This window comes from Haliotis rubra, unplaced genomic scaffold (genome assembly GCF_003918875.1).
Source record: "Haliotis rubra isolate DU_JTF1 unplaced genomic scaffold, ASM391887v1 Scf208, whole genome shotgun sequence".
NCBI lineage: Eukaryota > Metazoa > Mollusca > Gastropoda > Lepetellida > Haliotidae > Haliotis > Haliotis rubra.
In genome coordinates this window covers 714,628-732,789 of record NW_025766092.1, presented here as the reverse complement: position 1 = coordinate 732,789, position 18,162 = coordinate 714,628, and the positions used below count along the sequence as shown (strand labels likewise).

General features: G+C 39.3%; 2 protein-coding genes across 4 annotated transcripts; both read right to left on the bottom strand.

The window, feature by feature from the left end:
• Window positions 1–266: 266 nt before the first annotated feature.
• Window positions 267–5,772, bottom strand: LOC124276351. The gene is made up of 3 exons (XM_046711993.1): window positions 5,675–5,772; window positions 4,570–4,670; window positions 267–3,384 (listed from the first exon to the last, which is right to left on the bottom strand). The coding sequence occupies exons 2-3, from the start codon at window positions 4,668–4,670 to the stop codon at window positions 2,178–2,180; spliced, it is 1,308 nt and encodes a 435-aa protein (XP_046567949.1). The 5' UTR covers window positions 5,675–5,772; the 3' UTR covers window positions 267–2,177.
• Window positions 5,773–7,717: 1,945 nt separating this feature from the next.
• Window positions 7,718–17,243, bottom strand: LOC124276320. 3 transcript variants are annotated; one of them, XM_046711934.1, is made up of 4 exons: window positions 17,143–17,160; window positions 13,688–13,782; window positions 9,171–9,270; window positions 7,718–8,783 (listed from the first exon to the last, which is right to left on the bottom strand). In XM_046711934.1, the coding sequence occupies exon 4, from the start codon at window positions 8,776–8,778 to the stop codon at window positions 7,966–7,968; it is 813 nt and encodes a 270-aa protein (XP_046567890.1). In that variant the 5' UTR covers window positions 8,779–8,783; window positions 9,171–9,270; window positions 13,688–13,782; window positions 17,143–17,160; the 3' UTR covers window positions 7,718–7,965. The 3 variants fall into 3 exon arrangements, with proteins under 3 accessions (XP_046567890.1, XP_046567892.1, XP_046567889.1); XM_046711936.1 differs by lacking the exon at window positions 13,688–13,782 and having other exon boundaries at window positions 9,145–9,270; window positions 17,143–17,243; XM_046711933.1 differs by lacking the exon at window positions 13,688–13,782 and having other exon boundaries at window positions 17,143–17,243.
• Between the last annotated feature and the right edge of the window lie 919 nt (window positions 17,244–18,162).

The window sequence follows — 18,162 nt, the reverse complement described above, 5'->3', positions numbered from 1 at the left end:
TACACATTAATTCATATGAGGATTATATGGACTGACTGACTGAGTTTGGCTTTACGCCGCTTTTAGCAATATTCCAGCAACATCACGGCGGGGGACACCAGAAATGGGCTTCACACATTGTACCCATGTGGGGATTCGAACCCGGGTCTTTGGCGTGACGAGCCAACGCTTTAACCACTAGGCTACCCCTGATTATATGGAACAACGCGGGGTTTGAGACACAAACACCACTGAACACATGATGCACATTAAAACACAAAACAAGCTTGTATTAAATGTACATGGAGACTTTACTCATTTCAAAATGTATTTCTCGAAACAGCCTCAAAGATTTACTCATGTTCCATACACGGTATACAATCTAAAATACAAGTCTATATCTAATGAATGTGAGTGATGGGTCTGTAAAGCTCTAAGTGATGCAGATGTCAAAGGCTTACCAAGTTAAGAAAGTCAATAAGGATGACTATTTGGTGATAAAAAGCTCGGTTGCTGCATCCTAGTATATCTAAGGGAAGCACCACTGCGCGCACCACTGACATAGGTGTGATCGTAAGTGTAGCTGACATGTAAAAACACAGCATATTGATTCAGTAATGCATCACGTCTCATACACAATAAACACAAGGCTCTTCACAGAATGGCTATGGTACAAAGGTCAAACACTTTGAAAACACAATGATGGTATTTATTGCTCGGACATTCGTTGTCTCTCCGTGTCCGATTAAGATGAGTCATGTACTTGTGATACCTGAGACGAGGAAGTATCCGGCAATTTGTTTATTATTTGCGTATTTTCATAATGCATGAATGATGAATGACGGACCGGTCGACAAACCCCCAGCCATATGATGGCGGCGTATACATACACAAGTGAAACAGCGATGTTCCGGCACATCATATCAAAATAGTCGTGTACTTTCAGTTCACCAGGCATTACGTCGGCTAGATGGCACGAGAGCAAGTGAGACAAGGAAATTATCCTTGGGTGTCGAATGTCCGTATAATTTCAACAATAGCTCTTGTCAACATGTCGATGTCCCCGATACATCTGACAGGGGATTGTACATATGGATTTCCATAGACCATGTGATGAGATTGTACACATGGGTCTCCATAAACTTTTCATACACAATCGCCACATGCTCCAAGAAATCCAACCGCAGCTGAACAGTAATTCTATAAAGCGTTAGGTTATGTCCACTGTAGGTGTAGACATTGTTTTCGTATCTTCTGGTAACAACTGCAGAATGTCAGTTGGTAATTACACTTCGGTGGGCTAGTCATCTTATTGGTTGAGACACTCTTCCCAAAATATGCTTCCCTTGGAGCGCAGTCTTCCAGTATCTGGATTGGTACAACAATGTCATGGATTAGCGGCGGATACTTACTTCAGCCCTAAACACACATAAACTCCATCCTTTCTTCTTCTGTGCAGGTCTGGCTGGAATTAAACAAGTGTTCCTAATCCTAAACTTTCGTATGCGTGTGCGTGTGCGTTTGCGGAAACGCGTGAATGGGTGTGTCTGTCTATCTGTGTCTGTGCTTAAAGCCACATCCAGCAATATTCCAGCTACATTACGGCGTATGTGTTTGGTGATCGTGAAAGATCCACTCCGTGTGGGTCCAAAAACACGCAATCAAACACGTCACCGAGCCAGATCATCCAATTAAATGACGGCAGGCACGGTTTGCTTGGGACTTACTCTGACCCAGACTCCCTACGGAAGCTTGTGTAGGTATTGAGAGAATCACTAAAGAGGGGTTGCACTTGGTTCAGTTTTCATGTACGTACAAGTTTGATTCAAGTCATTCAAATCCCACTGTCTGTCAACACAAACATATTTATGTGTAGCTCTCTACAAGTAAATATTACTAAAATGTTCAGTTTGAGATACTGTAATAAGTACGTATAAAGCTGAGCTGGAAATTGACAGACGAACGTTAAGCATAGTTCCTCTTTAGCATACGTTACCACAGACAATGGTATAACAAAGTTATCGTGAACGGAAAGCTGGAAATGTTAAGCATACAACATACAAGCATGCTTAAACTATTATAATTTCTATTAACAAACCCCTTAGGGCGTTCCTACCTCTTCAGACTACCCCTGAAGTTTACATACTGTACATCGTTTGAACAAGGCTTAGGGGGAGGGATATTACATGATCTGGGATCTACGGGGAGACTACAACGGTTGGGGGTTGTGCTCCTCGAGGAGATATACTGTGTGACAAATGCCTTGCAGGTTTCAGTGGGGGCTTTCTCTTGGCACCATCGACTCCAGGTTCCCTCAGCAGGATGTCTCGACAAGAACCTGATCTAGGAGGTGGCGATATACCAATACTTGAACTTGATCCCGATCTAACGAATATACCATCCCTTAGTACTAAGCTGCTAACAAAAGGGGTTGATGGGTCTTCCCTCTCTTGAAGACTCTCGGTCCCTGTGAGCGGTTCTGTTTCTTCGGGGTAATTTTCATAAGCATCTTGACGACGTGCTTCAGATATGATTCCGGAATAGTTTTTGTAGATGGGATCATAGTCAGCTGATGGTTCATGTTCAGTCTCACACGAGGCTTCCACTTCAAGATCATGAGAACTTCCAGACTTGTAACCTGCGGAGGAAGAACTACACGGAGCACCTTCTTGAATTTGTTTGCTAGTACCCCATGTGGCATTCTTCTTTGTCTTATCTCGCATGTTCTTATTGTGTGAACTGGCAAGATGTAACGATCTTGCTTTCCTAGACACTCGTCGTTTTTTCGGTGGCTTCTCATTAACAGGTCTCAAATCCCATTCCTCATCAGTCTCTTCAGACGTCTCGACGGCAGTGGTGAAGCTGTCTTCACTGCTGGCGTCATATGATTTCGCTATTTCTTTTCCTGCAGAACCTGCACTCATCTTCTGTATGTCGAGTATCCACTTGGCTAACGTTCCCAACTCACCTGAATTAGAAGACGCAGCATCGAAGAAGACATCAGACTTCAAGCTGTCACTTCCAATCCCTGCTTCAGCAGCTGCTGAGGAGGGCCTTACCCTCGGATAGGTGCAGATATATGCATAAGACTTTCTTAATTGGTCAAGTGATCCGCATACCGGTGGTAATAGTTCTACCCCATCAGAAATGACTGAATCTGTCCATTTGGAAACACCTACAGACCCATCCATCTGAGTTTTCAAAGGTTTAACTGAGTCGTTTATCGGGTCAGTTTGAATGTCAGTAGTTTCTTTATTTCCGTGTATTTCAGTCCGATCTACTGAGGCCGGAAGTTCGTTGATGACTTCTGCTTCTTCCTTGTAGTGCTGCTGTTCGTCGCCTGAATCTGCAGATGACCGGATACTGGCTTTTTCTGTATCGGAACTTTTGGCTTCCACACGTGCCCTAAAGGTAAACAATGTCATTGAAATAATTAGAGCGCTTTGTTGAGTTGTGTGCGTTGATTTCATTTTCGATGTCCTGATAATTATTGCGACTTACATTATAGTCTTTGTTACCATGAAAATTACTATAAAATAATTTTATGGTTAAGGTATGTGAAATTAATGTATCATAAAGCGTTCGGCCTCTGTGCCGGGGACCCAGGTTCAATTCCCAAATGGGTGACGTTCTTGAAGCATACTGTCTGTGTTCCCTGCCGTGAGATACATAGAGTGTTATAGAGTAAGAAGCGCACATAGGTAGCAGTGATATGTTGGTGTTGCACTACACTGGAAAGATATGTAAAGTACAAACACTGTTGTGTCGAAGTTAAAGGGATGTACGTAAATACTTTGTGTTGTCGATGTTCGACAAAACAGCAAAATGATGACAAAAAGAAGAGTGAGTGAGTGAGTTGGGTTTTACGCCGCTTTTAGCAATATTCCAGCAATATCACGGCGTTGACACCAGAAATGGGCTTTAGACATTGTGCCCACGTGGGGAATCGAACACGGGCCTTCATGTGATGAGCAAACCACTGCGACGACTAAAGAAGAAATAAGGAAGTAAGCTTTCACTTCGAGACAACCGAAGGTTTGACATAAGGGTTTGACGGAGAATGTTTCTGTCAAGGGTTTGCATGAAGGAGTGTTAATTCTAATATTCCCAGCAGATGATCCGTGCAGGTGCAGGAGGAAACAACGTGTCAAATAGAGTGAGTGAGTGAGTGACGTAATTTGACGCCGCTTTTAGCAATATTCCAGCAATATCAGGGCGGGGGGACACCAGATATGGGCTTCACATATTGTACCCATGTGATGAATCGAACCGAACCCGGGTCTTTGTGAAATAGAGCTTACAGTCTATCTGTAATGTATTGTGTTTTAGGTTTGTATGACGTAGAACATACAGGTGTGTCTACCTCAACGTATATATGTATTTTTGGTCTCACGTCGAGCATACATGTGTACCTACCCCCATTGTATGTCACATAGTCTATATATTGTTTATTTCATACAGCTGTGTCTACTTGTAACGTGTGTGTTTTGTTAAAGATATACAGGGAATACATGCGTGTTTAACCTGTAACATTGTTATATTGTGTCCTATGCAACATTCACGTGTATTTGTAGATAGGCTACACGTTACCTGGCGTTCCTCTGGCAGCGGATACAAATCACTGTAATCAAGGCTACCGCTGCACAGAAAGCAACAGCCAGCACGATTTCGGACCAGGTGTAGACAGACATCTAAAAACAATAAAAATAATGACAATAACTATGAGGCCAATAGAATTGGACATGCTCAACGCGATACACCATTATCACATCGTTCCTGGATCAGTATGCATTGTTTCATTCTCAGCTCCCAACAACCCAAGCTGCCTATTAAGCATTAGAAGTTGCCAGTGACATAACCATTGCCTCCTCCCGGGTACCCATTAATGTCCGAAGACGAATTTTGACATTTAGCCATCCTCCTACAGTTTCACAATGTCACAGGAGGTAGAGTTATTGTGCAACAAACAAATATGTCATAATATTAGTTAGTGGGTAAGTATAGATTTTAGAACATATATACATGTAGTAAAGAGACAACGGTATCATGTGTCGAGAGTTCCTGACTCAGTTAATGCACTTCATGGCATAAATTATATCCAAATAGTGACGAAAATATACGTCAATACATGGAACGATAGCTTCACACGCCACATGATAGTTAAAGCTAACACACGGAGTACCACTGTAAAAGTGACTCTGAACAGGTTGAATATAGAATATATAATTCAAAATGGTAAGTGTGTACGAAATGTTCGAGGGAAATTACCAGTGAAAGTAGTAAACTTCCTTAACTCATCCCGTCCCTCCCTAATAAGGGCTAGTAATTACCAATGCAACTAACCGCTTTAAATGCTTCATTTCATTAAGTCCGTTCCCAACAATGGTTATTAATGATATAATTGCAAACTAGACGTCCTAAGAAAATTTTCATCTCGCGAGCTTTGGTTCATGTATTTATGGTACATCATACTACGGTTATAACGAACTTAGAAGGGCCGCTAATTTAAGTTCGATATAACAGTAGCTTATTATAGGTACTTCGACTAACAAATACAAAACACAGTTTGTTATATCTATCAGTTCGTGTACAGTATTTTGAAATTGCAAACGTATTATAAGAGAGGAGAAGAATACACTAATCATAAAAACTATTGCTTTTAAAAAGTATATGGAAAGAAATTTTTTGTACTTACTGTTTTCAGAGCCAACTGATTCCCAACTCACCGGTGGTGACAAGTGATAACCAGAAGATATTAACCTAAATATTTCCTCGATTTGTTTCTGTCTCCTATACCAGCGGGTCAGGCGAAGCATGGGTTTCTTGTTCCGGCTTTGGGTTAAGTTTATCTTCCGTGATTGGGTCAAGTTTAATGTCACCAAGAATTTGGGAAACTCACCCACAAATTAGAATGAAGAAGGAAATGTTAAACACAGTGTCAAAATATTTTCACCACATTAGTGGAAGGATCTGAAGTCTGTATTATCATATCCAAAACCACGATCAATACCATGCAAATAATTATTTATCGGCGGAAAACTCTGTAACCTTGTAACGGAAAACAAACACACAGAAAATTAAATACCAGGGGCGGATACAGCTTTTTGAGAAATGGGGTGCACACTATTGAGAAAAGGAGGGGTGCACACTTCATTTTCACCCGAGTTTCAATGGTCATTTAACAAACTTTCAGCACAAAAGGGGAGGTGCGCACCCCTGCGCGCGCACACACACACACACACACACTGGATCCGCCTATGAATACACCTCTAACTTCTTTGAACGGCATTTAGAAGTTGGTATGATGAACAGCGGGGAGAGTTGTATGGATCTACAACGTCTTTATTATTAATATATGCGACGTTTCGGTGTAGCTGCTATCACTGAAATGTCGCCTATAACTCTGCCCGTTGTACATACACCTCACTGTTATGTGTTAGAAAGGTGACAATGATGCAGGTCTGTACAATGCACCAGTGGAAGAGATTAAGCAGTTCCACGTTTGGTACGGCTGTTTGGAACGTTTGGCAGGGCTGTTTTGATTTGTTTGTTTTGCTCCTATACGTGTGTTGTGGTTTGTTGCCATGCTTTTGTCCTGCCTTTCGTTGGTGGTTTGAGTGTTTGGGCTTCTGTGTTGTTTTGTTGTTGTTTTGAGTTTTTTGTGTTTTATTGCTGTTGTTTTAGGCGGTGTGTGTGTTCATTTGTTTGGTTTTGTAGTTGTGGTCATTGGTGGGGGAAGGGTATTTGTGTCTAGATTATCCTTTACTGGGTTTGTTTGGTTGGTTGGTTGGATTATTTATTTTTTTATGTTTTGTTATTCTATTTATTCTATTCATTCTATTCTATTCTATTCATTTATTCTATTTATTTATTTATTTATTTTTATATTAATTTATTATTATACATACACAAAACATATATATATATTGGGGAGACTTGAGGCTTCCTTAAGAATTCGAAATGGTAAAAGTAGAGGTGCTTACCAAATGTAATTGTTCAATAAACTGTCCAGCACTTGGAGCAAACTATTAGACTTTCATTTCAAACATTTTTTATGATCTGCGTGTTGTACATTGACATTTATTATTTTTATCCCATTCAGTAAACAAATGTTTGTAACAAAAAGGTTTCAAATAAATTACGTTTACCAGTGCAAAGTGGAGTTGTTAGCATTAACTGGTGGCTCCGCTTTTACAAGAAAATTAATGCATCCTTAGAAGTGTGGAACCATATTTGTCTATGTAGATTTGACTTGACTCTCTCATTCACTCAAGACTTTATGTTGACAATAGCTGTGCAAAACTGACTGACTGAGTTTGGTTTTACGAAAAGCAAAAAATGTACTATCCATAACAGAGTTTGTGTATCAGCCTTGATAGCTGATGAGTGTAAACAGTTCATTAAAACGTGAACACAAATTAAAAAAGTTTATTAGAAGACTGGTCAATGCAATTTTAATTAATCAGCCTTTTCTTGGTGAACTATTTACAAGAGAACGCAGTTCTGTACAAACGTGAATCCCTAATAAATGGGGAAAAACAGAGAAGAATAGTTATACATTGACAATACGTGTGAGATTCTACCTTGAAGGGTATACTGAAAACCAGAACACATTTGTTCATGAAACCAAACAACACTTAAACAGGCATAACGTTAAACATATACTGAGAGAAACAAATAAAGGATCACAGGAACATTCAAGCGTTCCTTTAATATTTTCCAGTTTTATCACCAGCTTTGAATAGGGCTGTGGTGATGTAAAGTGGAAAATAATAAAGGAACGCTGTGATCCTTTATTTGTTTCTCTCAGTATATATTTAAAAATAGCAGCATTAGACTTAGACAACTGTTACCTTGGTGCAGTCACCATCTGTACATTTTTTAACCTTGACAAAGAAAATGTTTTATAGTCGGGGATAGTTTTGTTCTTATTGGTCATCAGAAGGAGGCTTCGAGCTTCGCATACGTCCCTTAAAGTTGACGTACTCAGGTCCTGTACAGGGAGGCGGACCCTTTGTTGGCAACGTCTGACTCGCTGACACATTTCGAGGCGGCTTCGTAATTTTCTTCTTGGTTCCATTTTGACCTTTCACCTGTTCTTGCTTTTTCGACATTGGATAGCAAAGTTCCGTTTGCATATACATCTGAATCTGTATCAACAGCGCCCAGTTCTTGATAAACATTCTCATCCTTGACCTCATCGTTCAGTTCATCACCAATTGGTGAGATGGTGGAACTTGGACACTCTGTGTGTATTGTGGCGGATCTGTCTTTCTTCCAGGGCGTGGGTTCGGGATGGACAGTAACATCTACCATCTTCAAGGTAGGCTGGATTAACCTGCTACTGCAGCTGGCTCCGTTTGTTGATTTCTTTAAGAAACCAGGAATGTTATACAGTGGGTAGTCATAAGGGTCCTCATCAGAGCCATCCTCATCGCAGTCCACTAAGGAAGACGGAGGCGCATCTACAACCGAATCCCCCCCGCAGGAGTCCATTAGGAACTGGGTCGATGGATCAGGTCGACACAAAGGATACGATTCGACATACAGAGCACAGTCATTGTTGCTGGGATTTTGGTCGTCGTCGAAGTCGCTGTCGTTGAAGGTGGCGCCAGGTGATCGGCAGGCGGGAGGAGAAGCAGGACATGCTGTGATCTGGTCAGCTGTTGAGACTAACAAAGTGGATGCGGAGGATGTGGATGACTTGTTTCTCTCGTGGACTTGTAGGTGGGAGCACAATGTTAGGGACAATGTGCTCTGTTTCGTCTGAAACTGACGGCCTTTCAAAACTTCCAACATTTTCGCTGAAATTAAAATGTCAACAATGTATTTATGTGTTTGTTATTTAATTTAAAAGAAATCGCACGTGATTCCCTATCATTTGATTCGCTAACAAGCAATAGTTTTAGAGTATTTGTTTAAATATACCAAAATAAAATAGGCCACGCCCACTAACGTACACCTGTTTCCTGATTGGCTGATAACAGAATGTGATGGTCTCGTGATGCGTTATTGTGCTGAACTATGTCATTGATTTCATATTGTTGTCTATTTTATATCTGTCAGTTTAAGATTGAATAACCAATATGTGAAAAGAATTTATTGTTGACGTGTGTCTTTTGAAAAATAAACTTAAATATGTTTTGGGGCTTTGTGCTAGTTTACCTATTTGAAAACCAGAAGAAACTCACATGGACTTCCGGCGTTTTCGGCAATATAGACACATTGCGCTGACAAGTAGCCCAAGCAAGAGAGGAACACTTCCCAGCAGCAAATACTCCGCAATCATGACTGAAAAATAGTAGATTATGCAGATGATGTTTATTCTTTAATGGCAGTTAGAAGTTGGTTTAATGAACAAGGGAGATAATTATATTGACCTACAACATCTTTCTTACAACTAGAGACCATATAATTTATTAAGTCTCTAGTGCAGTGCTTGCGGCCCAGATGCTAACACCGTTATTAAACAAGTGAAACGTTATGTAGCAAGGCACAGACGTAAAAAATGATGGCCCTGGTTGGTGTGCGTATGTATATGCGGATACATAGGATCGGGAGAGTTTGGTTCAACCCTTCTTTGTATACTATGTAATTTACATCCAACATTATGCCATATGGGGAGGTAAGCTTAAAATCGAGTACGTAGTTGACATTGTCCTCTTTGGTGAAACTCTTTGGTGCTGACAGACCTACCGATCGGTCTCCACCTGATCCTTGCATTGCAAAGGGACGCAACTCTGTGCAACAGATTGAGGCGTGACATGCTTATTGGCCAAAATATGGAATCTTTATAAACTGCTATTAACACTGCAGCTTCTTCAACTGGCTAATGATTGCTCATGTTGTCAGTAATGGTTTGCAGAGAAGACAACCACCCAGATAGCATTCGGACGTTGGGCCAACGTCTGAATGCTATCTGGGCAAGACATATGCCTGTACATGCCTTGTTACGGCACTTATTAATTAAGTGAACCAATCAGATTAACTTGTTATCGCATAAATATGCAAATGAGTTTAATTATCAGGAATAAGCGATATGATGGCATCTCGCTTGAAAACTAGTCAATTAAAAATAATGGTTCGAGTCCTTCATAACTGTGACATGACGGATTTGTAGGGGTGGCATTTCCATTGTGCGTTTACAACGGGGACTTTCACAAATGATAGTTTGGTAAAAATCAGTTCCTCGAACGTTTATATATCTGGCCTTGCAAAATATGCTTATGGTATATGTACAACTGTCTCTCTTCATTGATCGTCACGATATGGCTGAGATATTGCCGATGTGACGTTAAATATTAACTCACTCACTCTCTTCATTGAAATATTTTCTTTCAAAAATATAAAGGAATTTATCGCCAGTATCACTGGTTTAATATAGTGTCCATTTCCTAAAGTAGCTTTCCATTTTCAACAGACGCGATGACGTAACATTCGGGATGCCTTATTGCCAAAGCAGATGGTATATGTTTTAAATAGGTTTTCAGTTTAAATTCATATTCCATAGAGGAGAAGGTTGTCCCTTTATCAAATTCAAGCTTAAAATATGAGCGTTCCAAATTGCTTAATTGCTTTTAGTTTTTGAGCCAGGAAAATGAAAAGAATGATGGCGATAAACTTAAGAAACTTCTGTTATTCACATCTTTTTCACGGGTGAACCATTTGCCAAAATTGACAGAAGTATCTATCTTCACTAGAGGCTAGAATCGATGATCGTTTTGAGAATTCCCTTGATAACTGAGTGAATATGGTTTTACGCCGCTTTTAGCAATATTCCAATACCATGGCGGGGGACACCAAATGGGCTTCACACATTTTACTTATGTGGGGAATCGAACCCAGGACTTCAGTGTGACGAACGGACGCTTGAACCATGAGGCTAATCCATCACCCCTCGTTGGTAATAGTTTCGGAATATTATCATACGTGCTTTAGCGCAGAGATGAGATACACGCAGTTATCCATAAGCCTTAACAGGAAATATTTTCTTGATAAAATTGATATGGAAAGTGTCAATTTGTTTTATATTTATAAAGCCCAAGATGCTCCATCCATATTCTCCGAAATTATCTATAACTTTATATTTTTTATTTTATTTATAACATTGTCTCCAGCATACGACAGAATAAAATAGTTTCATGAAAAGCTTAACTTTCAGTGTTATGTGCCTGAAACAAATTAGGGAATCTCAAGTATGCAGGCAGTTGAAGAAAATTCAAATAGTACAAGGAAGATATATTCTCTTTGGCGAACACCGAGAAGGCAGCAGCCGAATTATGGGTCAGTTATGTTCCGCAGTGAAATGCATTAACTTAGGACATGTAATTCCGGGAGAGAATTTTTGATGTCATTGTTTTCATGGAACGGAATACGGTTATAAAAACGCAACGGGACCACCAATTTCATTTCGTTGTGACAATATTTCTTTTTTACGGATTTTTACGGATAAAACAAGAGGCTCGGACCGAAATAAAACAGTTGGTTATACAGCCAGTTTGATATTGGCGTATTGGTTATAAAAGTACTTTACTGTATGCTCTTAATCTTGTATCACCTAATATGAAAATATCCAAAACGTAGTTTTCTTCATTAACAAGGAATCTGGCATCAATAAATTCTCTCCCATATACATATATGGTTATCTCCCATTTGACAGACACCCATTTGACAGACACCCAATTGACAGACACTGAACTAGAAGGTTAATTAGGGTAACACCTATGGGTATAATGGAACAGTCCACTGTCTAGTGAGTAGAGCAGGGTGAGCCTGAAACAGGTTCGTTACTGAGAAGTTTGTAGGTAAATAGAACTTTGTTGTCATTAAATGATAAATGATTTCTCTTCTCAGAATTGATTTTACTATCAATTACTATCGAATGTTAAAACAGGTTTGTCACTGAGAGTCTTGATTGTGTTTATTGACAGAATATACCCATCCCAATAATAGCATATGTACAACAGAAGTTAACTGAGAAAACGTTTTGTTGGAGAGATACAGATATGTACATATTTGAAAACATTCTGATTTGCAGTAAATGAGACACCTGCATTGCCATGTAAGATACGATTAATACCAATCAGTGTTCTAATTTCAACAATCCTTTCCAAAGATTGTAACAGTTTATGTCCTTGAGAAATATACAACGGACATTCAAGGAAGTAATGAAAAACATTCTCACACCCATGGCCACATTGACATGATGCGTCATATTTTAAATATTTATTCTAAATAAATTGTTCTTAAGTGCACTCATCATATAATCTTCATATTGTGTGCAAAACATATAACTTCTATATTCCATATGAATAATATTTAGGTTCACAATTGTCTTTATTTGATTTATAAGATACAACACTCAACAGTGTCGCAATTTCTAATAGCTAAGCTAACGTTTTCAATATGATGATGCCGACTCCCGTTAGACTAGAAGGTTAAACCGAAATGTTTATGAAAATAAACTGTTTTTATATTGCCGCAATAAAAAAATTCAAATTACTGTCTTTTCGTCCATGTAGCTTCAGTTTGTTCCTGTGTTTTTATTTGGACTATTCCATTATAATGTGTAGGTAACAGGTAGTAGATAATCTGTTCACTGAACCGTAAATGTTGTTGTTTTAAGGTGTCTGCGAACTGGCTGTCTGCGTAATGGGAAGACACCACATATATCCGTCACTTCCACATGTCATCCAAACACTTGATGTGGCAATGAGGAAACATTCAACCCATCTATTTCTCCATTTCAGTAATTTAGTCCACAATCTCGCCCTCCAGACACTACCAAAAGCGTTTCACGATAAATAACATAACAACATAATCGATTTTAAATTAATCGATTAAATACAGAGTGATGAATAAAATGTCGTTTGTAGAATGATGTTTTACGAAAACCAGTTTACGCTTATATCAAATATTTTCCATCTTCAAAAATGTCGAGATTCTTGAGAGGCATTTAGAAGTTGGTGAATACATAAGACGAGTATATGGATGGCAACTTTTTGTATATTGTATAACACAGCATTTCTGGGCTACTTCTTGTCCCTCCTTCAGGTGATTTGTAAGAAGTAGCCCAGAAACGTTTTTTTTACAATAAACAAGAAGTTGCCATCCATATACTCGACTTATTCAAAAATGCCTGAAATTCTCTGACTCAATACAAGGACATTTGTATTTAATCTTGGAGTCAGCAATTTACCAAAACACAAACACTGTGAAAAATATGTCTAGACACACGTAGGGCATGTCTTATGTGTTTAAACATGTTCAGGAATTTGTAAAAAATATTATGGGAATACAAATCCTAATAATCTGAATATGTTAAGAATTTAACATGTTTGCGAAATAAATATCATTGTGGGGTATCATAACAGTCCAAACATTTTTACATAAAGAGTACATCATTTGGCGTCAAGTCAAATCTGGATAAGATGTAATAATAAATTATATACTGAAAGTAGTGCAAATATGATTTACTCCATCCGAATACGACATATATACCACCCGAATTTACAGCAAACTCGGTATTAATTTTATTGGTTCATGGAACCTCAAATCATTTGGATACAAGTCTTACCAGAACACTGCATCGGTCATTGCATGGGAATTCCCTCCCTGATGAACTTAAGCTGTCTCTAACCCTTGAAAACTTTAAGCGTCATCTTAAAACCGTTCTCTACAAAAACCATTGTTATCGCTATGAGCATACCTGGAGGTAGGCGCTATATTAATGGTCACATGATCATTTTCTGTGCAAGTGGGATACGATGACAGGCACCAAGCAGGCGTGGGTTGTTCACGGGTCTACCACGAACTGGTACAATATTATCATAATGGCGTATCAATGGAAAAGCTAAAATAATGATAACGAGTAAACATTTGTGAAAACAACGATCTCAGCCAAACAGGAAGTGGCGTGATGGACTCTAAATCAAAGGGGGTACAGGCCCCGATTTCTCGAAACAAACTTAAGCTTTACTCAAATTTCAAACTGAGTTTGACAATTTGAAACAGCTGAATATTTAACTCAACTGCATTTTTTAAATAAAAAAGCCCAAACAACTTAAAGGTCACATGCAACGTAAAACACAACTTTGCAGATTCTGATACCTTTCGGTATGGACATACCGAAACAAATCGTCAAAAATGCAAATTCAACTTATAAAGTTGAAAAATAACGCGTTGAAAAAAAACGCGCGAAATCGGAGTTCAAACGTTTCACTAATTTTCCCCAGACTTTTCTGGGGAAAACAGGTTTCAACAGCTGGGCTGCGCTCATAGCACGTGCGCAAGTAAATAGGTTCGCGCAGCTTGGAAGCGGGTTGTCGGGTGAATACTCGGTGAAGGCTTTGGTGTGAGCTGTTTTTCTAATGTTTTGTTGATATCTCACAGGCGCGAACTTTTTATATGTTATGACAGTAAATGAACTGTTTATATAATTTCATTTGTCTATTTCACCACACGTTCTTTTTACCGAGACACTTTCTCAGTTCGATACTTAAAAGCAATGCCATTATTTAGAGTTGACACAATTTCTAACTGTGATATAGATATGTCGTTGTCACAGACAAAACTCAATGTCTTGTTTTATTGACACCTGTGTGTCTGCCTGTCTGTCTGCTAATGGCAATATTCAATACACAACTGCAATCACTGACCACATGCAATTCGAACTTAACACCAATCAGGCTATACACCATAAACAAAACGCATTGATTTATGGCCCGAGTTCGGTCTCTGTCACATTATGTAATTACACAGACAGGCAGGTGTGATACTTGAACACATGACATGATATGATGTCTGTTGATTGCAAAATGTTATACACAAAAAATGAGCATGTATTTAAAAAAACCAACATCTCTATATATACACACACAATTAGCCGTGAAGGCGGCATCTGCTAATGAACCAGCCGTTACACTTGAGTGCACACCCACCCGCTCTGACTGGGTTCGGTATCCCGGCTGCTTCGTTTCGAGGGAGGTAAACCCAAGTACAAAATATTGCACTTTTGATTTGCGATTATACGCTTATAATTTTGTTTATTGTTTTTTTCATAATCAGCAATGCATATAATATGTCATGAAGAAGTGATAATTGTGTTTTAATTATGTTTGATTTTTTGGTTGCATGTGACCTTTAAGTAATCTATCTACCGAACTCTAATTGTCTTGAGTTTGATATCGATTTCAGTTCATTCTGGGGAATGCATTTCCCTGCGTTTTCTCAAATTTGAGTCAAAACTAACTTAGGTCAAAACTCAGACTTAAGTTTGTTTCGAACAGGAAGTGGTCTTCAAATCAAAAGGGGTACAGGTTCTTAGATGTTTAGGATCGAAACACTTTATTTACAGTGTAATCCAACGTATTGGGCTATATGTCTCTGGATTGTTTGTGTCTCCTTATAGATATACTCATTTCGACCAGTGTGAGCTCTTGTGAAATCATTAACACTTAGAAGAGTTTCGTGATGCAAATATATGGAAGAAACCGTCCATATGTGTAAGAACGTGCACGGTCGATGTAGAAAGGGTTATAGCAAATGCGTTATACTAATGTTTGTCTGATATAGGAACGTTCTTAGATCAGAGTCCTGCATTATATATCCAACTTGAACTTGTGCAATACATTTTAAAACATCAAACCATTTAAGCATGTTTCGATTTCCTAATGACGAATGTAGCATCCTTCTTTTATTAAAATGTTTATGCTCTGAACTCTATTTGTTTGTTTGCCTGTTTGTTTGTAGTAGTCATCACTATCCCAGATTTATCAGAGTGCAGATAAAACAGTAGCTAATAGTATGGCGCCAACGTGGCCGGATATGGTGGCAGCGACATCCGAGTCTAACTACCTGATATGTTTTCGAAATATGATATTTTGTTTATATACTAGGGCAGTGGGGTAGCTTAGTGGTTAAAGCGGTAATGCGCCGAAGACCCGGATGCATGCGATTCCCCACATGGGTACAATGTGTGAAGCCCATTCCCGGTGTACCCCGCCGTGATTTTGTTGCAATATTGCTAAAAGCGGCGTAAGGCCATACTCACTCGTATATATACTGTTTGTACTGGATAAGGGATAACATGAAAGCATTAGTGTTCCTATATCCATTTCCTGGTTTCTTTAAATGTTTTGTATTACCCTTTGCAGGAGATCTGGGAATAAAATATACATAGAACGTCAGTGAAAAGGAATACCTTGACTATCCACAGAAACCGATTCCGTTTGATGTCAAGGGGAAAACTGCTGTGGAAATTACATGAATGGGTCACTGCACATCAGTGATGACACCAGGTGTTCGCGAAAAGGGTAACTTAGCCTGCCCTGCCCTATATGTAACACCCACCGTTCACCAGTCTAAGTAAACTTAGCCTCAGTATTATTCGTTACCCTACTATACTGTATACTAGGGTAACGAATAATACTGAGGCTAAGTTTACTTAGACTGACCGTTCACACACTTTGCATTTAACTTTACACTCGTGCTTGTGTTTCTTAATCCGTTTCCCTCAGTGCTCTGGGGTTGTATAGGTTCCTGTTAGATAGCACGTTAAGTGTTAACTTCACCACTATATTCTTAAAGGGTTCACGTATAAGGAACTCATATATTTATATACTCTTTCAAAAAGTAGGGGAACCTGAACTTTCGATTCATTATTTTAATTTCAACTTTGACTGACTCCGATATATGTATCTACCAATTTTTTCAATCGTAAATTAACAATGAAGTTCCCCTTAATTTTTTAAGAGTATATATACTATATCAATAATGCGTTAACAATAATCGAAACGAACTACGGAGTGGTTTAGTACAGCTTATCTTTTGGATAGTAATTTGCTAACTTAATCTGTTCAATTCATAACAGATGATAAATTGAAGATTCTGCCCAACTGTAAACACATTCACAGCTTATAACCTAACCACAGGCGAATTATACTCATGCCAATAATGGTTGTCACCCCCTTTCATTTTTTTTATTGGAGAGGGTGTGTGTGGTGTGTGTGGTGTGTGTGGGGTTGGGGTGGGGAGGGGGGTGACAACCATTATTGGCATGAGTATATTTAAGAGAAACGAAACGTAAACTCACGATGCAAATAATGATATTGAACAATTTTCAAATGTGCAGCTAAACAAAACAAGAAATATACGCTACTTCACTGCATGGCGTTCTTGAAGTGGGCTGTTGCAATATGACAGCCACGTCAATACACCATTTTCTATTTCCTTATACAGCTGGCTCGCGTTGAAAATAAAATTCTAAACATTCCAGAATACAGCCACTTGTCCATTCATCTGTGATACACTTCCTCGTATGGTTTCGGAGGAATAGGTTAGGGTTAAACAAAATAGCAATACTCTACTGACTGGGAATGGGCGAACGAGTTTACTTTTACGCCGCTTTTAACAATATTCCAACAATATCACGGCGGGCGACACCAGAAATGGGCTTGAAACTTTGTACCCATGTGGGGAATCGAACCCGTGTTTTCGGCAAATGTTTTAACCACTAGGCTACCCCAATGCCCCTTTTGGGAATGGGAACTCCCTTCCATGTATTTGAATGAGAAACGGGTTCATCTTGGATATATGAGGTTTCGGAGTTGCGCCCCTTGTTCATGCTGGTAATAGGTTCGAATCCCTGCATGTGAAATGTCTATTAACCTTTGAGAGTCTGGGCCTTACAGCTATGTTCGTATTATCACTAAAGATGAGATGTCTTCGGACTTACTTGACTGTGGAACAATTGGTATACCAATTCCTTCCACATAAAAGGGGCGGTGGGGTAGTCTAGTGGTTAAAGCGTTGGCTCGTCACGCCGAAGACCCGGGTTCGAATCCCCACATGGGTACAATGAGTGAAGCCCATTTCTGGTGTCCCCCGCCGTGATATTGCTGGAATATTGCTAAAAGCGGCGTAAAACCAAACTCAGTCAGTCCACATAAAGATATCGAGCATGTCGGAAGTCATAGTATCCCGTCACGCTGTTTGATGTAACTGGAATGCCGTTAAACTCACATGTTCAGTCGCATATACCTACAATCCCCCGTGAAGATCCAGGTTAGAATTGTTCATACCCATGCTTGTCATATAAGAGGCACTGGATCGGGGGTCAGGCTCGCTGACTTGGTTGACACATGTCATCGTATCCCAATTGCGTAGTTGTTCATACTGTTGATC